At 33.6% G+C, this 17,299-nt stretch overlaps 3 protein-coding genes and 1 long non-coding RNA gene across 4 annotated transcripts; 1 reads left to right on the forward strand and 3 right to left on the reverse strand.

Moving 5' to 3' along the window:
• Nucleotides 1-513: 513 nt before the first annotated feature.
• Nucleotides 514-1,311, reverse strand: LOC122608008 (calmodulin-like protein 3). Its single transcript, XM_043781087.1, has one exon. It carries the CDS (start codon nucleotides 1,071-1,073, stop codon nucleotides 624-626), a length of 450 nt encoding a protein of 149 aa, XP_043637022.1. The 5' UTR covers nucleotides 1,074-1,311; the 3' UTR covers nucleotides 514-623.
• A 5,322-nt stretch (nucleotides 1,312-6,633) lies between these two features.
• LOC122607636 (adrenodoxin-like protein 2, mitochondrial) lies at nucleotides 6,634-7,399 on the reverse strand. Its single transcript, XM_043780653.1, has one exon. It carries the CDS (start codon nucleotides 7,310-7,312, stop codon nucleotides 6,836-6,838), a length of 477 nt encoding a protein of 158 aa, XP_043636588.1. The 5' UTR covers nucleotides 7,313-7,399; the 3' UTR covers nucleotides 6,634-6,835.
• A 4,690-nt stretch (nucleotides 7,400-12,089) lies between these two features.
• Nucleotides 12,090-14,921, forward strand: LOC122609337 (probable disease resistance protein At4g27220). Its single transcript, XM_043782388.1, has 2 exons — nucleotides 12,090-12,844; nucleotides 12,899-14,921. The coding sequence occupies exons 1-2, from the start codon at nucleotides 12,090-12,092 to the stop codon at nucleotides 14,919-14,921; spliced, it is 2,778 nt and encodes a 925-aa protein (XP_043638323.1).
• A 680-nt stretch (nucleotides 14,922-15,601) lies between these two features.
• On the reverse strand, nucleotides 15,602-16,828 carry LOC122608386. Its single transcript, XR_006325217.1, has 2 exons — nucleotides 16,458-16,828; nucleotides 15,602-16,165 (listed from the first exon to the last, which is right to left on the reverse strand). It is a non-coding gene; the product is annotated as an uncharacterized LOC122608386 (long non-coding RNA).
• Nucleotides 16,829-17,299: the final 471 nt, after the last annotated feature.

Consider the following 17,299-nt stretch of genomic DNA (forward strand, 5'->3'; position numbering starts at 1 on the left):
TCATTTAAATCTGATTAATTGCTGCAGTTTTGCCTATCTATGCTGCTGCTGAAACTTTTATTTCCGAGTCTCTGCTGTTAAGTTTTCTGTTCCCCTAAAGCACCTAATTCGTAAATTTATATGCTCAATAGTCAATGTGCCAGTTTTATATTTACGATTTCAATAGATCCGAGACATGGTTTTATAGGTCTTTCTAGTACCAAATATAGCAAAACCAAAGAGGAGTTATGGCCATGATACCCAAACACAGTACATGAACCATACAATAGTTTTCAAATAATCATGCTCATTCTTAATCTAGATAGTGTTAACATTATACCAACAGTGATTCCTGATCGCCAACCATAATCAGGAAACATAAAGCTTTAGTTCAAATCTCGTTGAATAAGCTAGCAATTTCAGTTACTAATGCTCATAATGTTTCTTTCCAGCTTTCAATTGTTTAAATTTCCGTATGGTAATTTTCTGTTCCTTAGATTGCTATTTTAGTCTTCTATGATTAAAGAACACAAGTAGTAAAGAAATAATAGATATATGAATTCAATATGACTCCCATAGAGATACATTGATCAAATAAAGAGGGTCATCAAAACACAGTTTGGTACATATATAAATAAATTGGTTTACTCGGCTGCAAAGCCACCACCTTTCATCATCTGCCTAAATTCTGCATAATTCACCATCCCATCTCCATCAACATCCACCTTCTTGACCATAAGTTGGCAATCCTCAATGGTTCGACCTTGTCTCAAGCCAAGTGAAGTCAAGACGGACCTAAGCTCGTCAACCGTGATGAACCCGTCTCCATTCTTGTCAAACACATTGAACGCCTCTTTAATATCCTCTTCTTCATCCCTCTCCTCCATTATCATTTCATACAACCTTTCAAACTCCTCCATGTTCACCGACCCATCGCCATCTGTGTCAATATGATCAATCATGTGTTCAAGATCCTTCTCGGGTATTAACATCCCAAGACGTTCAAGAGACTTTGATAACTCTTGTTTTGTGATCTTGCCGTCACCATCATGATCAAACATTTGGAAAAAGTGATGGATCTCTGAAAGATCCATCACGAGGGGTTGTTAAGAGATATGGTCAGGAGAGGAACTAACAAAGAGCGAGACGGTAAATGAAACGGGGAGGGAGAAGAACTACGAAAGATGGGTCAGATTAAGAACGGATTAGTAACACAAAAATTTTATGTAAATGGAAAGATGGTTTTTAAAGAGCTCAAAAAAGTAATATTGGGTTGGAGAAAAATAAGGAGTGGAAGGAATGTATTAGCAATGGAGTGGACATCCATGAAATTAGTAGATTGTTTGGTCTCCATATATATGGGATGATATTCATTGTGTAAGAAATAAGAAAATATTTGTGGTTACCTATTTAGTCATTCATCAATTTATAATAGAAAATAATGGTTGAAAAATATGTTGGGTCAATTTTGTATCTAATGTTCTTTAAAAGTTTCCAAGTCTAGCATTTTACAAAAAAGACTTGTGTGAACTGTGAAGCCCTTGTGGTACGTTCCTCTTTAGAGTGGTCTGGTTAGTCCAAGTCAAGTGGCTCAGACGATTTTATGGTCAGAGTTCAATGAGCTGCTTCTTGAGCCTATTGGCTAATTGATTGGGTCAAATCTTTTGCATCTACATTTATTTTATCGGACTTGTCTAGATGGATAGAAATTATGTCGATATAGAGACAAACTAAAATGTAGAAGAAATTGTCGTAAGATATATATATATATATATATATATATATATATATATAGGATAGAGATCAAATGAGAAGGTACCTTAAGGGAAGAAGAGAGAGAAGGTTCGTTTTTTATTTTTTTTAACTTGTTTTCTTGACTTTTATTCTTTTTTTCACATTTTTCATTCTCCCTTTAATTAACTTATTCCATATAAAAATTTTAAAAAAGTTTTAAAAAAATTTTTTTTTTCAAAGGGCATAGCCCGTAAGCTATAGGCGAAGCCTTTCGCCTTATGGCAGAGCCATAATAGCTAAGGGCGAAGCCCGTTAGGTAGATCACCCCATCACCGATCACCCCCTATGACCTATCACTCTCTATGACCTATCACTCCTACCAGCTACCCCTTATTAATATTCTTAAGGGCGAAACCCGTATCGTACCCTTACATGTATAACTCACTAACTCGGGTTAGAAATTTTTTATTTTTATTTATTTTTTAAAATTTTTTTATGGATTGAATTAATTAAAAAAAGAATAAGAAAAGTGAAAAAAAAAAATAAAAGTAAAAAAAACAAGCTAAAAAAAATAAAAAACGAACATTCTCTTCATTCTCTCCTTAAGAATCTTCTCTCTGGATCTCTACCCTATATATATATATAAAAAAAGTCAAATTATATTAATGATGGGTATATTAAGTACTTTCGAGAAATTTTTCACATCAAGAGAATACAGGCTAAAAATTATAAGACGTAACATATCATCAACATTGGTTCTACCGGGTCAGTTTTTGTTTTAATGTTTCATCTCTTGTCTGCCATCGTTTGCTAAATTTACAAGAGTTCTGTTTTCAGAATTTACTTGGCACTGACAATAATTAGCTCGTATGTTACTCTTTAAAGCAATTTGTTTTAGTTCATGAATAGCTAATAATTTGTGTTTTTCTTTTTTTAACTGCAAGTTATTCTACTATCTCTATTATAAATAAAACAAAATTGTTGTTTATAAGTATTTTTGGAAAACTTTTGATGTGGCAAATCCATAATTTATTTTAGAATGTTCTTTTTAATTATGATGTAATATATACTTTGTATTATTTTCACCAAAGATAGCCCTTTAAATGTTTAATAAAGACTTAGAGACCTATATAATATTATAAATAAAATGCTTTTTTTAATTATCTAATGTAATAATTACTCTTATTTTATAAATTATTATTGTGTTAGTTAATTTATTATTAGTTTAATAACAAACATTAAATTATTATTGTGTTAGTTAATTTATTATTAATTTAATAACAAACATTACATATATTTTTTAATATATATTTTATTTTCAAAATTTTATTAATATATCCGGGTTGATGTTAAGTATATCAAATATTAGACAATTCTAACACGAAATTTCTAATGACAGCTTATCACCAAAAAATTGCTAACTTCTTTATATTGACTTTTTTCTTTTTCTATTAAAATTCCAAGGTTTTTTTTTTCTTGACATTAGTTCGTCGGCTCCACCTCTTTTTGTTATTATTATTATCATTATTATTATTATTGAAAAGCTTCTGCAAAGACTTTTGACCTCACAAGAGCTTTGACTTATATATATACAGCTTATTTCTGGTACTCGTATAATTTTTGGGGCCATTTCAGAAGCTTTTCCGGGGCTAGCCCCATGATGTTTATTTAGGGAAGTTGAAACCGACATTCTGAAGACATTATAAGCGACATTGTGATGTCTCCTAAACTATAAACTAACCTAATATTATGTCATCCAACAATAGCATCACTCTACAGTAGACACAATGCAGAAGATAAGAATAGAAAAGTATGAGAGTAAGATAAAAAACCATTTCAAAAAGAGAAAATAAAAAGAAAAAGAGTTATGTCTATTCAATAGTGATGGTTAAAAACAGACAATCTTTTAAATTGAACAGCAATAACATCTAAACTTTATGGCATGAAAATAATCAAATTCAAGTAGACGAGCTAGTAGCTAGACACGAGATTATAGAATAATACGATTATTATGGAAATACTTATATATGAGTATAGATTTCGAGTTTGAACAAACCAGAAGCTACCAAAGTCTTGACACAATGTCATCTGCTACATATCCACATATAACGAAAGAATAATTAACTTCAATTTTGATCTGTCATTTGAGAGTATTCGGGTTGTTTATTAGAAAGGTATATACAGAGTCAACCAACTAAACCAAGCTGTGAATGATAACAAAAAAGATCCCAAAATATGCATCAGGCTGGGTTCAGATTCACATCCTGGAGTTAGCAGCTACTAACCATTCAACCTAGACCAAACCATACCAATCATTCTGGAGGAGAAACGGCATACGGAAGAAAATAATAATAATGCATGCTAAAATAATACCTGCTACAGCCAATACACATACTATTGACTAGGTGGGCCAAAAAGAGGTTGGTGTAAGGGTCAGATTCAACCCATTTGACTCTTGCATCTCAAACATGCCAAAATGATAAAGTAGCAGAGAATAGGCCACATAGGTTAAACTTCCCAGAGGTCATTTGATGTGTACATCTTAATCATTGAATTTAAAATAGTAGGCTGTTTACATATTAGTATATTACTATGATAAAGCTTTTTACAGTTTGTAATCATACATGAGGAGTCACTCTATTTGTATATAATAAATCAGATAGAAATGAACAATAAAGAGTTTGTGAACCAACCCATCCAATCCTACTGTAACTCACACTAATACATTACCCTTTTTAGCCATCCATGTTGACTGATTGCCAAACTCACCCAATTTGCCACTAGTCTTCAATAAGCACCAAGAGTTGATCCCTTATCACATTACCCTTTTACGCCATCCGAAGAGATTTTATATCAAGGTTACTCGACCAAACAATAGCAATGCTCAAGCTATCTACTGTCTACACTAATTCACTATAGACTCCTAAAAATATATGTAATATGGACACTTAATGTACCAAAGGAACAGATGAGATGAGATAACTGTTAACTGAGCTTGTTCTATATTAACACCTGGTGCATATACAGCCGAGTGTGATCTCTTAAACAGCATGTGCAAAGGTCAATCACTAAGTTAAGCATGATATCAAAAAAACGGCCAAAGTATAAAAAGTGGGTAAAGAAGCTCAGATAGGCTCACAATTCAACCATATCGACTCCATCAAACTTACTAAATCAAAACTATATTGTAGTTTGAAGAATGTCTAAGGCAAGTGCCCTAAATGATAGCAATGGGGATGTATGTATGACAGATGTTCTAGTATTCTAGGAAATTTTTCCTACGTGGCTAAAAGAGGTCAGGTTGTCAGTATCCTATACAACCCCCATATATCTACATCTGCCGAAATCCTTTCAAAACAACAAGCTACTATGCCTCAAAAAGAACTCCCAAAGTTTATATAAACCAGATATAAAACCTAATCATACACTAATTAATCCTATAGACCACTGTTAAACACGGCCGTTCTTTCAGCAGTCTTATCATGTTAGATCAAGTGTAATATCATTCTTTGACAAAAGGTTTCCGGCCTCAAGGGGAAATAGTTCAGCCATTGATAGATAGAAGGAAGCTTAAAATAAACTAATGCCAAAGCACAGAAGAAATTAATAGCAACATGTCAATGAGCTGCTTACCCCTACAAAAATAAGCGAACTAACGCACTTGATCTCCTAACAAAGTCCTCTTACTAGCTTACATTGTCTAACAGTTCACTAGTGGGAAGAAAGTACCATTCACACTGTCATACTATATACTCCACATGCTAAAATGGATAGGGATCCTCTCAAGTTCCTCCAACTTGAAAGGTCAAGTTGGAGGGATCACAACCCTTATATTAAAATCAAGGATCATACATACATTAAAATTAGCATTTATTAACCAACTACTACTGCCTCCACCAAGTCCACAACCCATAATCGAGTCACGCTACGATTATAGAGAAAAGTCATAAAACTGTGAGTTATGTTGTTCCAAATGTTAGCTACTCATCATGATACGCAATCAAAGCAACGAGCCTTTATTACCCTCAAACAACTGTTGGCTAGTCCTCTGTATTCAGCTCCATCTATATCTAAACGTAGTCAAAGGCCTAAGTGCCATAAGTCTATAACTAAACACGGATAAAATATAAATAAAAAACAGAGTAACATCCTAACACAACACTGTAGCGGTAGCATAACGCTTAAGTAGGCCATTGGCCATACTACTCCCAAGAACTCAAAAAAATGGGCAAACAGAAAGAGATCCATGTTCAAGAGCTGGGGAAAGTCGAGCCTTTAGCTGTAATGTAGACGGCCTAGCCGGTATTCAGGGGATCATTTCATAGACATAGACCCAAATTATATATATATTTCACAAGTGTATAAGCAATTAAGATAAAATTGCCCCGAAATACTTTTAGTAATCCCCTCAAGCCAAACTAACAAACCTAGCTTTCTATATAATTCCGCAGACAAAACCATTTAAAAGTCTTCTCTATTTCTCCTGAGCAACATACAATTACACATTATACTATACATTTAACCAGGTGCAAACTTATAAAGCTTAACTAGCACATAGAATCTGTAACATGCTCGATACGCTACTCAATAACCCCTAACCAAAGCAACTAGAATAAATAATTCAAGTTCTGACGGAGAAACGTGAAGGAAGGATTTTAGTACTTGACACGTGTTTGAGGTGCCATTTTTTACAAAGCAATGTATCAAATTTCTTGGCTGCAAAAAAACGATGCATCAAAGTGCAAAAAACAGTGCATCAAAAACATCATTCCTACCCTTTTCTCCTCATAATTTCCCTTAATCACTAACTATAACCAGAACCAAATACTCTAAAGCTCATTCATAGATCCATACTCAACAAAATTCACATACAAAATCATTCTAACTAACGCAAAAACCGAATAAACACAACCCAACTCATAAATCCCACAAATCCAGTATCAAATTATTATTATCCATAATAAAAACAACATCCAAAATATAACAACAGGGCCCAATATTACATAAAAAGAAAACATCAAAACAGACAATTCATTCATTAAATTCATTCAGTAAACGATCATTACCGACCGAAAGACAGACATTATTAATCGATACTCCAAACCCAAAAAAGCTCCGAAATTTAAGGAGTATCCCAGGGTTTGGCTTCAGGGACAGCAACAACCATACCTTGCATATCTTTAGTAAGAACAACCTGACAACCCAACCTAGAATGTTTATTCAAAACCCGGTGTCTCGCATTTCGTTTCAAAACATAACTTTCATCATAACTTTTTTCAGGCAATTTCTCAAGCCATTCTTCAGCTATGTTGACTTCACATTCCGCAGAACACGCGTCAATGTCTTCCAGCCTATGTGATGCTGGATCTATTAGGTTGTTGTTTGTTAGTGCTTTTAAGAGTGTTTGGCCGGTTAATCCGACAATTTCGCGTCTTTCGCCTGTGAAATCGTAGGTTATTAGTTTGACTATTCGATCGGAGACTTTGGCTGATGGGGTTGTTGTGGTGGAGCGGGTGATGGTGGCGCGTGATAGGATGGCGCGTGAGTGGAGATAGAGTGTAGGGTTTCGGGTGAGTTTGTGGATTCCGGCGATCGCCATGGGGGGGTTGTGATTTTGGGGGAAATGAGAAATGAATTGGGCGAGTTTCGGGGTTTGAGGTCTTTGTTGGGTCGATATTTGTGATTTTTCTTTTGTTTTTCTTTTCTAAAATTCTATTAATTGATGTTTTAAAATTGATTCTTAGTGAGCTCAAATGGGTTAAGGCTTTGGAAGTATACAGTAAGTCTTTCGATGAAGACTTGATTTGGGTATAACCAGGTTCAAGTCTGAGGAGACAGGGTTTATGCCTATTGATCGTCGTGCCTTCGGGCAGATTCATAGGGAGTTTCCCCTTATCGAGTATTTGAAATAGGCATCTCTACTTCGAGGAAGCGCTCTAGCGTGGACCCGATTAAGACAACTTATGTTAGACCTCCCGCTGTCGAATCACGATACGAAGTTCTCAAGCGAAATTCACCTTTCAAAAAAAAAATTAAGGTTTTAAAAAAACGAATAATAAGTTATTATTAGATAATAACTAGATTTTAGACTCGTGTCCAACACTGAACACGGGGTTTACGATATTATCAATATTAGATCTTCATACATTTAAGTAATAAAAGCATATAACTTGATTATATATGGTTCTAAGTATTATAATTTGCAATTTGTAGTATAATAATCAAAGGTTCGTCACTTTCATTATTAGGTAAGTCATACTAATTGAATTGTTTGTCGTAGATTCCATAAGGCACATGTTATAATAATTTATCTATTATAGAATTTTTTGAAACCAGTTGTACTCATATGGTGATATTATTATGAAAAATAATTAAGAATTAAAATATAAACATACTATATGGTTCTAAGTATTATAATTTGCAAGTTGTAGTATAATAATCAGAGGTTCGTCACTTTCATTATTAGGTAAGTCATACTAATTGAATTGTTTGTCGTAGATTTCATAAGGCACATGCTATAATAATTTATCTATTATAGAATTTTTTGAAACCAATTGTACTCATATGGTGATATTATTATGAAAAATAATTAAGAATTAAAATATAAACATACTTTTGATCATGTACCTGACATTTAAGTATACATATTTGATCATGATACGGGCCCTTAACGGAATAGGTTTATTCTCAATCACCTATCCTATGATAATTATTGATGGCTAAAAATAAATATAAATTAAGTATTCATGGTTAAAAAGTATAAATTATTGATGGAAAACAATACATAAGCGGGGGTCAATTTGATGCAATTGAACGATTTATTTGGTTAATAAGTCATTAGATTTTGAAATAATTTTTGTAGACAATATCTCATATGTTGAAATTGTTTTAATGTAAATATTAAAAATTCCATCAAGTTAATGACTAAAAATAAATATAAATTAAGTATTCATGGCTAAAAAAATGTAAAATATTGACGGAAAGTAAAAAAATGTAAATTAATGAAATTAATAATATACTTGAATAATGATTATTATGATTTTTAATTTATAGTTAATTTAAATGATGACATAAGCGAAAGTCAATTTGATAAAATTGAGTGATTTGATTGGTTAATAAGTCATTAGTTCAACTGTCTTATAGTATATACTAGATTTTAGGTCTGTGTCTAATACACGGGGCTTACGGCGTTTTCAATATTAGATGTTAATTTATGAAAGTTTGAAATAAAATATACTATTTTGAGTAATAAAAAATTGATCTATATATCAACACTTTGAGTTTTATATTGTAATATTTTTTAAATTATGTTCATCGAAGTTGTTTACTGTGATATGCTTAGCGATATTTGAATATTACAAAATATTACATGTCCATCAAAGTTGTAAACTGTGACATACTTAGCGATTTTTGACCATTTAAAATTCATAATAGATCATTATTATTTTATTTGCTTTATTGTTATATGGTGTATTACATTCTTATTTTTAGATGAAAGACAATTAAATATTTCAATTAGAATATAACAATGTTATATGTTTATCCTATAATAAATTATATTTTTATATGCTTTATTTTTCTTATATGCATCATAACAATTACTAAACACTTTAATAAAAAAATAATAATACAGTTAATCTTAAAATCTTAATATATTTACATTACTTTTTATCTATTTTATATTAATTAACTTTATACTTATTTGATAAAACATATTATTGGAGATATATTAGTTATTATTTTATTGGATATATATATCAGTTATTATTCTATCGGATATATATTAGCTATTATTATTTATTTATTATATTAAAATTATTAGGTAAAAAGTGTTAATTTGTGATTGGTCGAGAGTTGAAAAACAAAAGTCAACTTTATAAAATCGAGAGTTGTGATTGGTCGATAAGTTATTAGAGCAACTGTGTTTTAGTATAATAAAAGATTATCATTTGAGACAACATACTAACATCTATTTGGAGAGTACGTGAAACTTGAACTACGTATTCTTGGGATGAAATTCACGACTGTCGAAAACCCCCGAATAATCCACTTCTGCAAATGTAGAAAGTGAGATTTCCACCTTGCTGAATTTTTCAAAAGTCTAAGACCCTACCAATGAACCATCAGTTTGAGACATGTAACCGTTGATGAGAAGGTTTCCTCATGATTCATGAAACGGGGATTTTTGCTTTGATGATGAAACTGACTTCGGTCTTACTACTTTAGCCATGGTCAAACTGTGGTTCTAACCGCACCCCATGTTCCGTCCATCACTCCCCGATGGGGGTTCTTTTCACCCTTCCCTCACGGTACTACTTCACTATCGGTCACCCAGGAGTATTTAGCCTTGCAAGGTGGTCCTTGCTGATTCACACGGGATTCCACGTGCCCCATGTTACTCAGGTCAGAGCGTAAGCTAGTGATGCTTTCGGCTACTGGACTTTTACCATCTAGGGTGCAACATTCTACTACTTCGCCTAGCAGCACGCACTTTTATTGCTCTCCCACAACCCCGTTTTCACGGTTTAGGCTGCTCCCATTTCGCTCGCCGCTACTTCGGGAATCGCTTTTGCTTTCTTTTCCTCTGGCTAGTGAGATGTTTCAATTCGCCAAGTTGTCTCTTGTCTTCCCATGGATTCAGCAGCAGTTTGAAAGGTTAATCTATTCGGGAATCCCCGGATCTATGCTTATTTTCAACTCCCCAAAGCATTTCGTCGCTTACGCCCTTCTTCGTCTCACCCTAAAAGGCCTAAAGCGAATGTTTTCTTTGTTCAAACTGTTGGAATATATAACCAAATATCTTTAAACACGAGTACGGAACGGAAGAAAATAAAACCATGTAATCAATTAATTAACCTTGAAATAGGATTAAGGATTACCTTATAATGTAGATGAATAAAGTGAAGAACTTTAACAATGTATTCTTGAGTTTTTATTAAAAGAAAAGAAAGGAGAAGATTATATAGGGGAAGAAAGGATAGAAAATTACATAAAAAAGAGGCATTCTCGAGTTGAAAGAAAAGAAAAGAAAGTTGATAGTTGAATGTATTCTTGAGTTAGAAGGGAAGGAAAGAAAGGATAAAAAGATACAATTTTACATTTATAGCCTTGTAGTAATTAAAACCTTTATATAAGTTTGAGGGGTATAATAATAATTTCACCACTTTTCCTTTCAAATCTTGCCAAAAGTGGCAAGAAAGTTTTGGGATCAAAACATTATATTTTTCCCTTTTTTTCCCTTCCTTTTCTTTTAAAACAAAAACTCAAGAATACAAAAACTAAAAGTTTCTTACCCATTCTTTTCTTATCTCTTCAAAATAAAACTCAAGAATGCACTCTAAAGGATTTGAAGTAAATCCCTCTACGATCGTACACTAGACACCTTTTATATCGTATGCTAGTACCTTGATCACGAACCGAACAACCCTTTATTAATACCCCTTAAAGTCGAACCAACCAAAAACCCGAAACCCTTTGTTGTTTGGTGTTTCGGCCGAAGCCAAGAAGAGGGGGAAGAGTGGAGAGAATAATGTGTGAATAAAATATTTAAACCCTTAGATTTAAGCCTCTATTTATAGGGAGATATTAGAGCATAATTACTTGGTGATCAAGTCAAATTAAGGCCTCTAATTGAGCCTTTAAAACCGCCCCCCCCCCCTAGTCCAATTAAAGTCCAACCCTAATTAACTTATTTCATAATTAAACCTCTATCTAATTAATTTAAATACAATTAACCCTTTAATTTATTTAAATTAATCATTTAAAGATCAAACTAATTAATATACTACTTTAATATATTAATTAATAATATAGAGTTACCGTGTCATTTTGTGTGACCCCGTAGGCTTAAATCATTTCCGGACATACGTTTATTTTACGTGATCATATACTAACACAAACTTGTACATCTTATGACTCATAAATTATGAGTGTTTTAATGGGATCTATATCTGCTGTATCATGTGCATTATAGCATAGTCATTTGCTCATGTATAAAAGCTTATTAAGTGGAATAGTATAGTACTTCTACATCAAATTTCCCGATTTAAATAACTTCGGAATATCAGTTAGGTTCTCTAATTTGTTTGATAAAAAATTCAAAATGAGTACCAAATCAAGGTAAAGAACAAGTGGCTGGAAATTACAAACAAAGCCAGTTCGAATTCAATATATATATATATGTGTCTCACATCAGAAGGATGGGATTGGACACTATAATATTTGTGAATTCATCAAAAACCTCGTTCTTATGTTAAGTATATAATATTACTTAATCTACAATTATTGTACTCTATTATTATTATTTCATTACTTAATCACTTGGTTATCTCATATAGCTTTGAACTATTTTGAAAAAACAAAACACAAAAAAAGGAATGGAAGATCATGCCACTAGTTCCGTGATTGGGAAAGTGGTGGAGTCATTGCTTGATGTGGCTAAAACACAGATCGGTTATATTTGGAATTCTAATGAAAATGTCGAAAAGATGAAAAATGAAACTGAAAACCTCAAACTAATGACAGGAAAGGTTCAACAACAAATCACTTCAGCCAAACGCAAAGGAGATGATCTCTTATATGGTGCGCAAGATTGGGTAGACATAGCGGGTGTCAAAATATGTGATGCAGAAGAGATTCTTAAACAAGAAGCTAAGGCTAAGAAGACCAAATTTGTGAATTGGGCCAACTGTTATCAATACAGTAAGCAGGCAACAAATATGACTTCTTCTCTTTTGCAACACCAAGAAAATGGCAAGAATTATGAATTTTGTGCCTCGGTCGATACTCCTGCACCCGGACCACTAGATGTTTATGAAAACAAGAATCTTGATGATATTTTTACTCATAATTCAGCTTTGAATGATATCATTACTGCTCTTGAAGATGATTCGGTACAAATCATTGGGATATATGGTTTGGGAGGTGTTGGGAAAACAACATTAGCCAAGGAAGTTGTTGCAAGAGTAAAGAATAATCTGTTTTCCGATGTTGCTTTTACAACCGTCTCGCAAAGTGTAAAAGTTGAAGAGATTCGAAAAGATATCCGACAAGCAACAAAGCGAGTAACAAAAGGCGACAAGATTCTAATCATATTAGATGACGTGTGGGAGAAACTCAATCTCGATGAATTGTGAATTCCATGTGGGAGTAAGCACAAAAACTGCAAGATTTTGTTGACTTCCAGAAGTGAAAAAGTGTGCCAGCCAACAAAAGAAGCCTGGATTCTTTTCAAACGTGTGGTTGGTGAAAGATTGGAGACGGACGCCAATTTGAAAGAAGTTGCATTGAAGGTTGTTCGAGAATGCGGTGGATTGCCACTTCTTATTCATGCGGTAGGAAATGCTTTGAAAGATGAAAGCATCAAATCCTGGAACTTGGCTCTCACTCAACTGCAGAAACAAGCGCCAATGAATATCGATGAGGAGATACATAAAGCATTTATTCATTTGCAGCTGAGTTATGAGTATCTTAAAAGTGAAGAAGCCAAATCATGCTTCTTAATATGTAGTATATTCCCTGAGGACAGACATATTAGGTTGGAAGATTTGGTACGTTATATGGTGGGTCTGGGAAAGTTTGATGACCTAGACGGTCTAGGGGATGCAAGAGACAGGGTTTGGACTGCAGTTAATATCCTTACATCTTCTGGCTTGTTGTTGAATAGCTTACAGGAAAGCAGTACCAAAATGCATGATGTTGTTCGTGACGTGGCATTGTTAATTGCATCTCAAGGTGAGAACATTTTTTTGGTGAGGGCAGGGAAAGGCTTGAAAGAATGGCTACCAAGCCACAACAGCTTAGAAAGATACACAGGAATCTCACTCATGTTTAATGATATCTCTAAGCTTCCTGATTTTGAGGTTCATCTACCATGCCTAGATATTTTCATAATAAATGAAAACCATGAATTGCCGATGATTTCTAATGAGTTCATTCGAGGAATGAAAGAAGTTAAAGTTCTGAATGTGTCTAACTGTGGGAGCCCGTCCCTGCCACAATCATTGAAATTACTTACAAAACTTCGCATGCTCAATCTTGCTAAAAACAAATCCTTCCGTGAGATTTCTATTCTTGGGGAGATGAAAGACCTTGAGATTCTAAATTTGAATGAAACTGGACTCACGGAAATTCCTAAAGAAATTGGTCACTTAGTAAACTTACGACAGCTTGAAGTTAATAAATGTGAAGATCTATCTCACGTAGCACGGGGTGTGATATCAAAGCTCTTGAGGTTGGAAGAGTTGTGCGTTGGATTAGCTGGGGTGCAGGAAGGAGTTTATGATTGTATTATAGAGGTAATGAACTTGTCAAAGCTCACATATCTGGACTTGACAGTGCTAGATATTGATGATATTCCTGATCAAGGCTTCACTTCTGCAAAACTAAAAGGATTTGCGATTCATATAGGAGAATGCTCTCCACATTTTAGCCATGCCAATCATGCGTGGAGATCAAATTGTTATCTAGCCCTTTCAACAAAACATCATAAAATACCATTATTGAAGTGGACTAAGAAATTCATTGAGGTAAATCATCCTATTACATATTTATACCAAATTCAAATGAATAACATCATACCAACCTTGTATGATGAAGGTTTCAATAAGTTAGAGCACATTAAGTTGTTTAAATGCCTTAATGTGACATGCTTAGTGGATGATGGAACAAAAAGGTGTGATGGGGATGAAGGGAAAACAGAGGAAAGGTTTCTCAAGGAACTAAAACACCTTGACTTGTATGATTTAGTTAAATTGGAGGTGCTATGGAAATGCCCAGATGAATATATAAGTCTTACTAAACTAGTCACTCTTAAAATTTTAGGTTGTAATAAGTTAGTCAGAGTATTCACAATGAGTGTGGCACAAGGGCTTGTCAATCTCAAGGAACTAAGAATTGCAATTTGTGAAGGTTTAGAGGAAGTGATCTGGGATGGTGGTAGAGCTGATTCTGCAAATACTGTTATTGTGTTCCCTTCTCTGACAAAAATATCCATTTTTGCAAGCAGCCTGAGAAGCTTTTACTCGGGACATTGTACTATCAGATATCCATCTTTGGTGGATGTATCAGTCATATCTTGTTCTAGTATGAAGATTTGGGGACCTGGAATCCATGAAGTTCCCAATCTCAAGTTTCTTAGTGGTTATGTATCAGTCAAATTACTGGATGGACCTTCTCCCATAAATGATGTCATTGCCAAAATGTTATGATATCAATAAAATGTTGAAGGTAATAAAATTAACTATTTCACTAATATGAATATAACTTATCGATCTCACATTTTCGTTTATTTTTTCTTTTGTGTTTCTTTTGAACAGAAATCAAGTGATAAACAGAGGTATCAAAAGGATGAAGAAAATATAAGAGGACTGAAAAGGTTAGTATTTATCGGGTCTGTCATAAGATTGAATTTGTGTAATTACATGATTTTTTTGTCTTTAAACATAGTTTTTTTCATATTTGTGTACCAGAAATGCATAACCAAATTTGAACAGAAGTTGTTATGTAAAATGTTTTAATGATAAATTTAGTTTTCTAGTGGCCAACTGTTTCCTTGATTAGTTTGCTTTTCCTTAGCTGGTTGTTTTAGAGCATCTCCAACCATGTAATGAAATCATACTAAAAAGTGATGATCACACCAAACCCATTTTTCCATCGACCATTTAGAGTCCATAATACCTTAGAATATCCCACATATATTCCGCTATATCCACATAATACCCTAATATGAAAAAAAGAAGGCAAAAAAAAAAAAACTCTAACAACCCACCGCCATACCAACCTTCGTTTCATGCACATTCGTGCTGGGTTTCTGGTGTGATAGCTGCTATTGCGTGTTGTCATGCCAAACGTTGGAAAGAGTGGGAACTTGAAAAAGTGCATGTTCTGATTGAGAAACAAATTTCTATTAGCAGCTATGAAAAAGATGTATTCAACAACGAAAATGGCACATGAGGACCAAAGAGTGTATAAAGAAATGAGTACTGATTGCTATTGAGTATCCATTTCAAGCTGACCTAGTTTGAACCTCAATTTCGGTTCACCCAACTAATTTTGACTTGTTACCCAACTCACTTGACCCACCCATTTTGTCAGTGCAAGAGAGTAATCAATTAGTACTTTTCCTTGGACACCAACTCTATACAAAGCTTATAAACCCTTTTAAATCCTAATCGTTTAATATTTTTAACTCGGCATTAACAAACATCAACTACATCTAATTATCTATAACCATGATTGGCTGAGAGAAATACTGGAAAATGTTTCTTCTCAAGATCAATGCTGCCGTTGAAACTTATAATAACCTGGTCTTGTCATCTCTTCACCAATAAATTACAGTTCATCATAATCTTCTGCTGATTCTGCAGGCCTCGCCAGATCTCTGATAATCAGAAAGTATGAAATCATAGTCATCTTTCTCAGCTATGTGGTTTTTTGGGTTAAGTTGCCTAAACTGGAACAATTGGAAATTGATTACATTAGTATTTTTTTGGAGTTCATTATATACCTTGGACATATATAGTATGTATAAAGTTTTTTTAAAGCTTAAACCCATAAACAAACAAAAAAAGTTAATTTGCCATAGTATTAGATAGGCCATGAGATCAAAGATAAAAAGATCACATAAATTTTTATACTAAGGAAATGTTGTAAACACACTAACATGGCATGAAAGAACATTCAAAGTTCATGCCACATTAACAACATATTCAAAGACCTTACTACCATTTGCACCACATTCATACCAAAAGAAAGGCATATACACAAACATGTCTATGCTCGAGCTGGTTTACTAAATGGAACTTCAAGTTTGTTATGATTTCGGCTCAAGCCTTTCGAACCTGTTTAGGCTTGGCTCGAACTTTTGATGAGTCGGGCTTAATTAGTAGCTCACAAGTAGGCTATATTGCATGTTTAGATCTCTAAAAAATAGTCTATGTTTATAGCCTCATCCGTAACATCTTAAAGTTCTATCTTATCAGTTGTATACACACGGAAGAAAACAAATGGGAATGGGTCATTCTTTTGTACTTTGCTTTCAGGATATTTTCTGATGTATAATATAAACTTTGTTGTTGGGATTCAATTTAGCATTGGGCCTTAAATTAATATTATATCAAGCTATAAAAAAATTGGATAGACTAACTATTCAATATACTTCTATATCATAGATGTTTCTTCCTTCTAAGGCTTTGCTTATAGAGTGCGTCCCCCTCCGTCCTACTCTTCAAAAACGCACGACACTATAAGCACGGAGCGTCCGACGCTGTGCGTTTTGGGTTTTAGTCCTCACGAGGACTATGGAAGACGCCGCAAGTGGGACCGAGCAATAGATAGTTTTTGATATTCAAAGTTTTTTTTTTCTTTTTCTAACGGATAGTTTTTTTTTTTTCTATTTAAAGACTCCACCTTATTCTCATTTTTAACACACAAACATTCTATCACATACCATTTCATTCATCAAACACCATCAAAATCATGTCTAATTCATCATCAAGTGACGATTTCAAATTTCTAAACTCAACTGTTAAGCAAATGAACACCCTATTTAATCCAAAGATCGCAAGCGCAATTTTTGATGTTTGTA

The sequence above is a fragment of the Erigeron canadensis genome, chromosome 7, assembly GCF_010389155.1.
Source record: "Erigeron canadensis isolate Cc75 chromosome 7, C_canadensis_v1, whole genome shotgun sequence".
NCBI classification, from domain to species: domain Eukaryota; kingdom Viridiplantae; phylum Streptophyta; class Magnoliopsida; order Asterales; family Asteraceae; genus Erigeron; species Erigeron canadensis.

Coding starts and splice junctions, on each gene's coding strand:
- LOC122608008 (XM_043781087.1), bottom strand. CDS start 1,073: ATGGATCTTTCAGAGATCCATCACTTTTTCCAAATGTTTGATCATGAT.
- LOC122607636 (XM_043780653.1), bottom strand. CDS start 7,312: ATGGCGATCGCCGGAATCCACAAACTCACCCGAAACCCTACACTCTAT.
- LOC122609337 (XM_043782388.1), top strand. CDS start 12,090: ATGGAAGATCATGCCACTAGTTCCGTGATTGGGAAAGTGGTGGAGTCA. Junction 12,845..12,898: donor AAACTCAATCTCGATGAATT/GTGAATTCCATG, acceptor GTTGACTTCCAG/AAGTGAAAAAGTGTGCCAGC.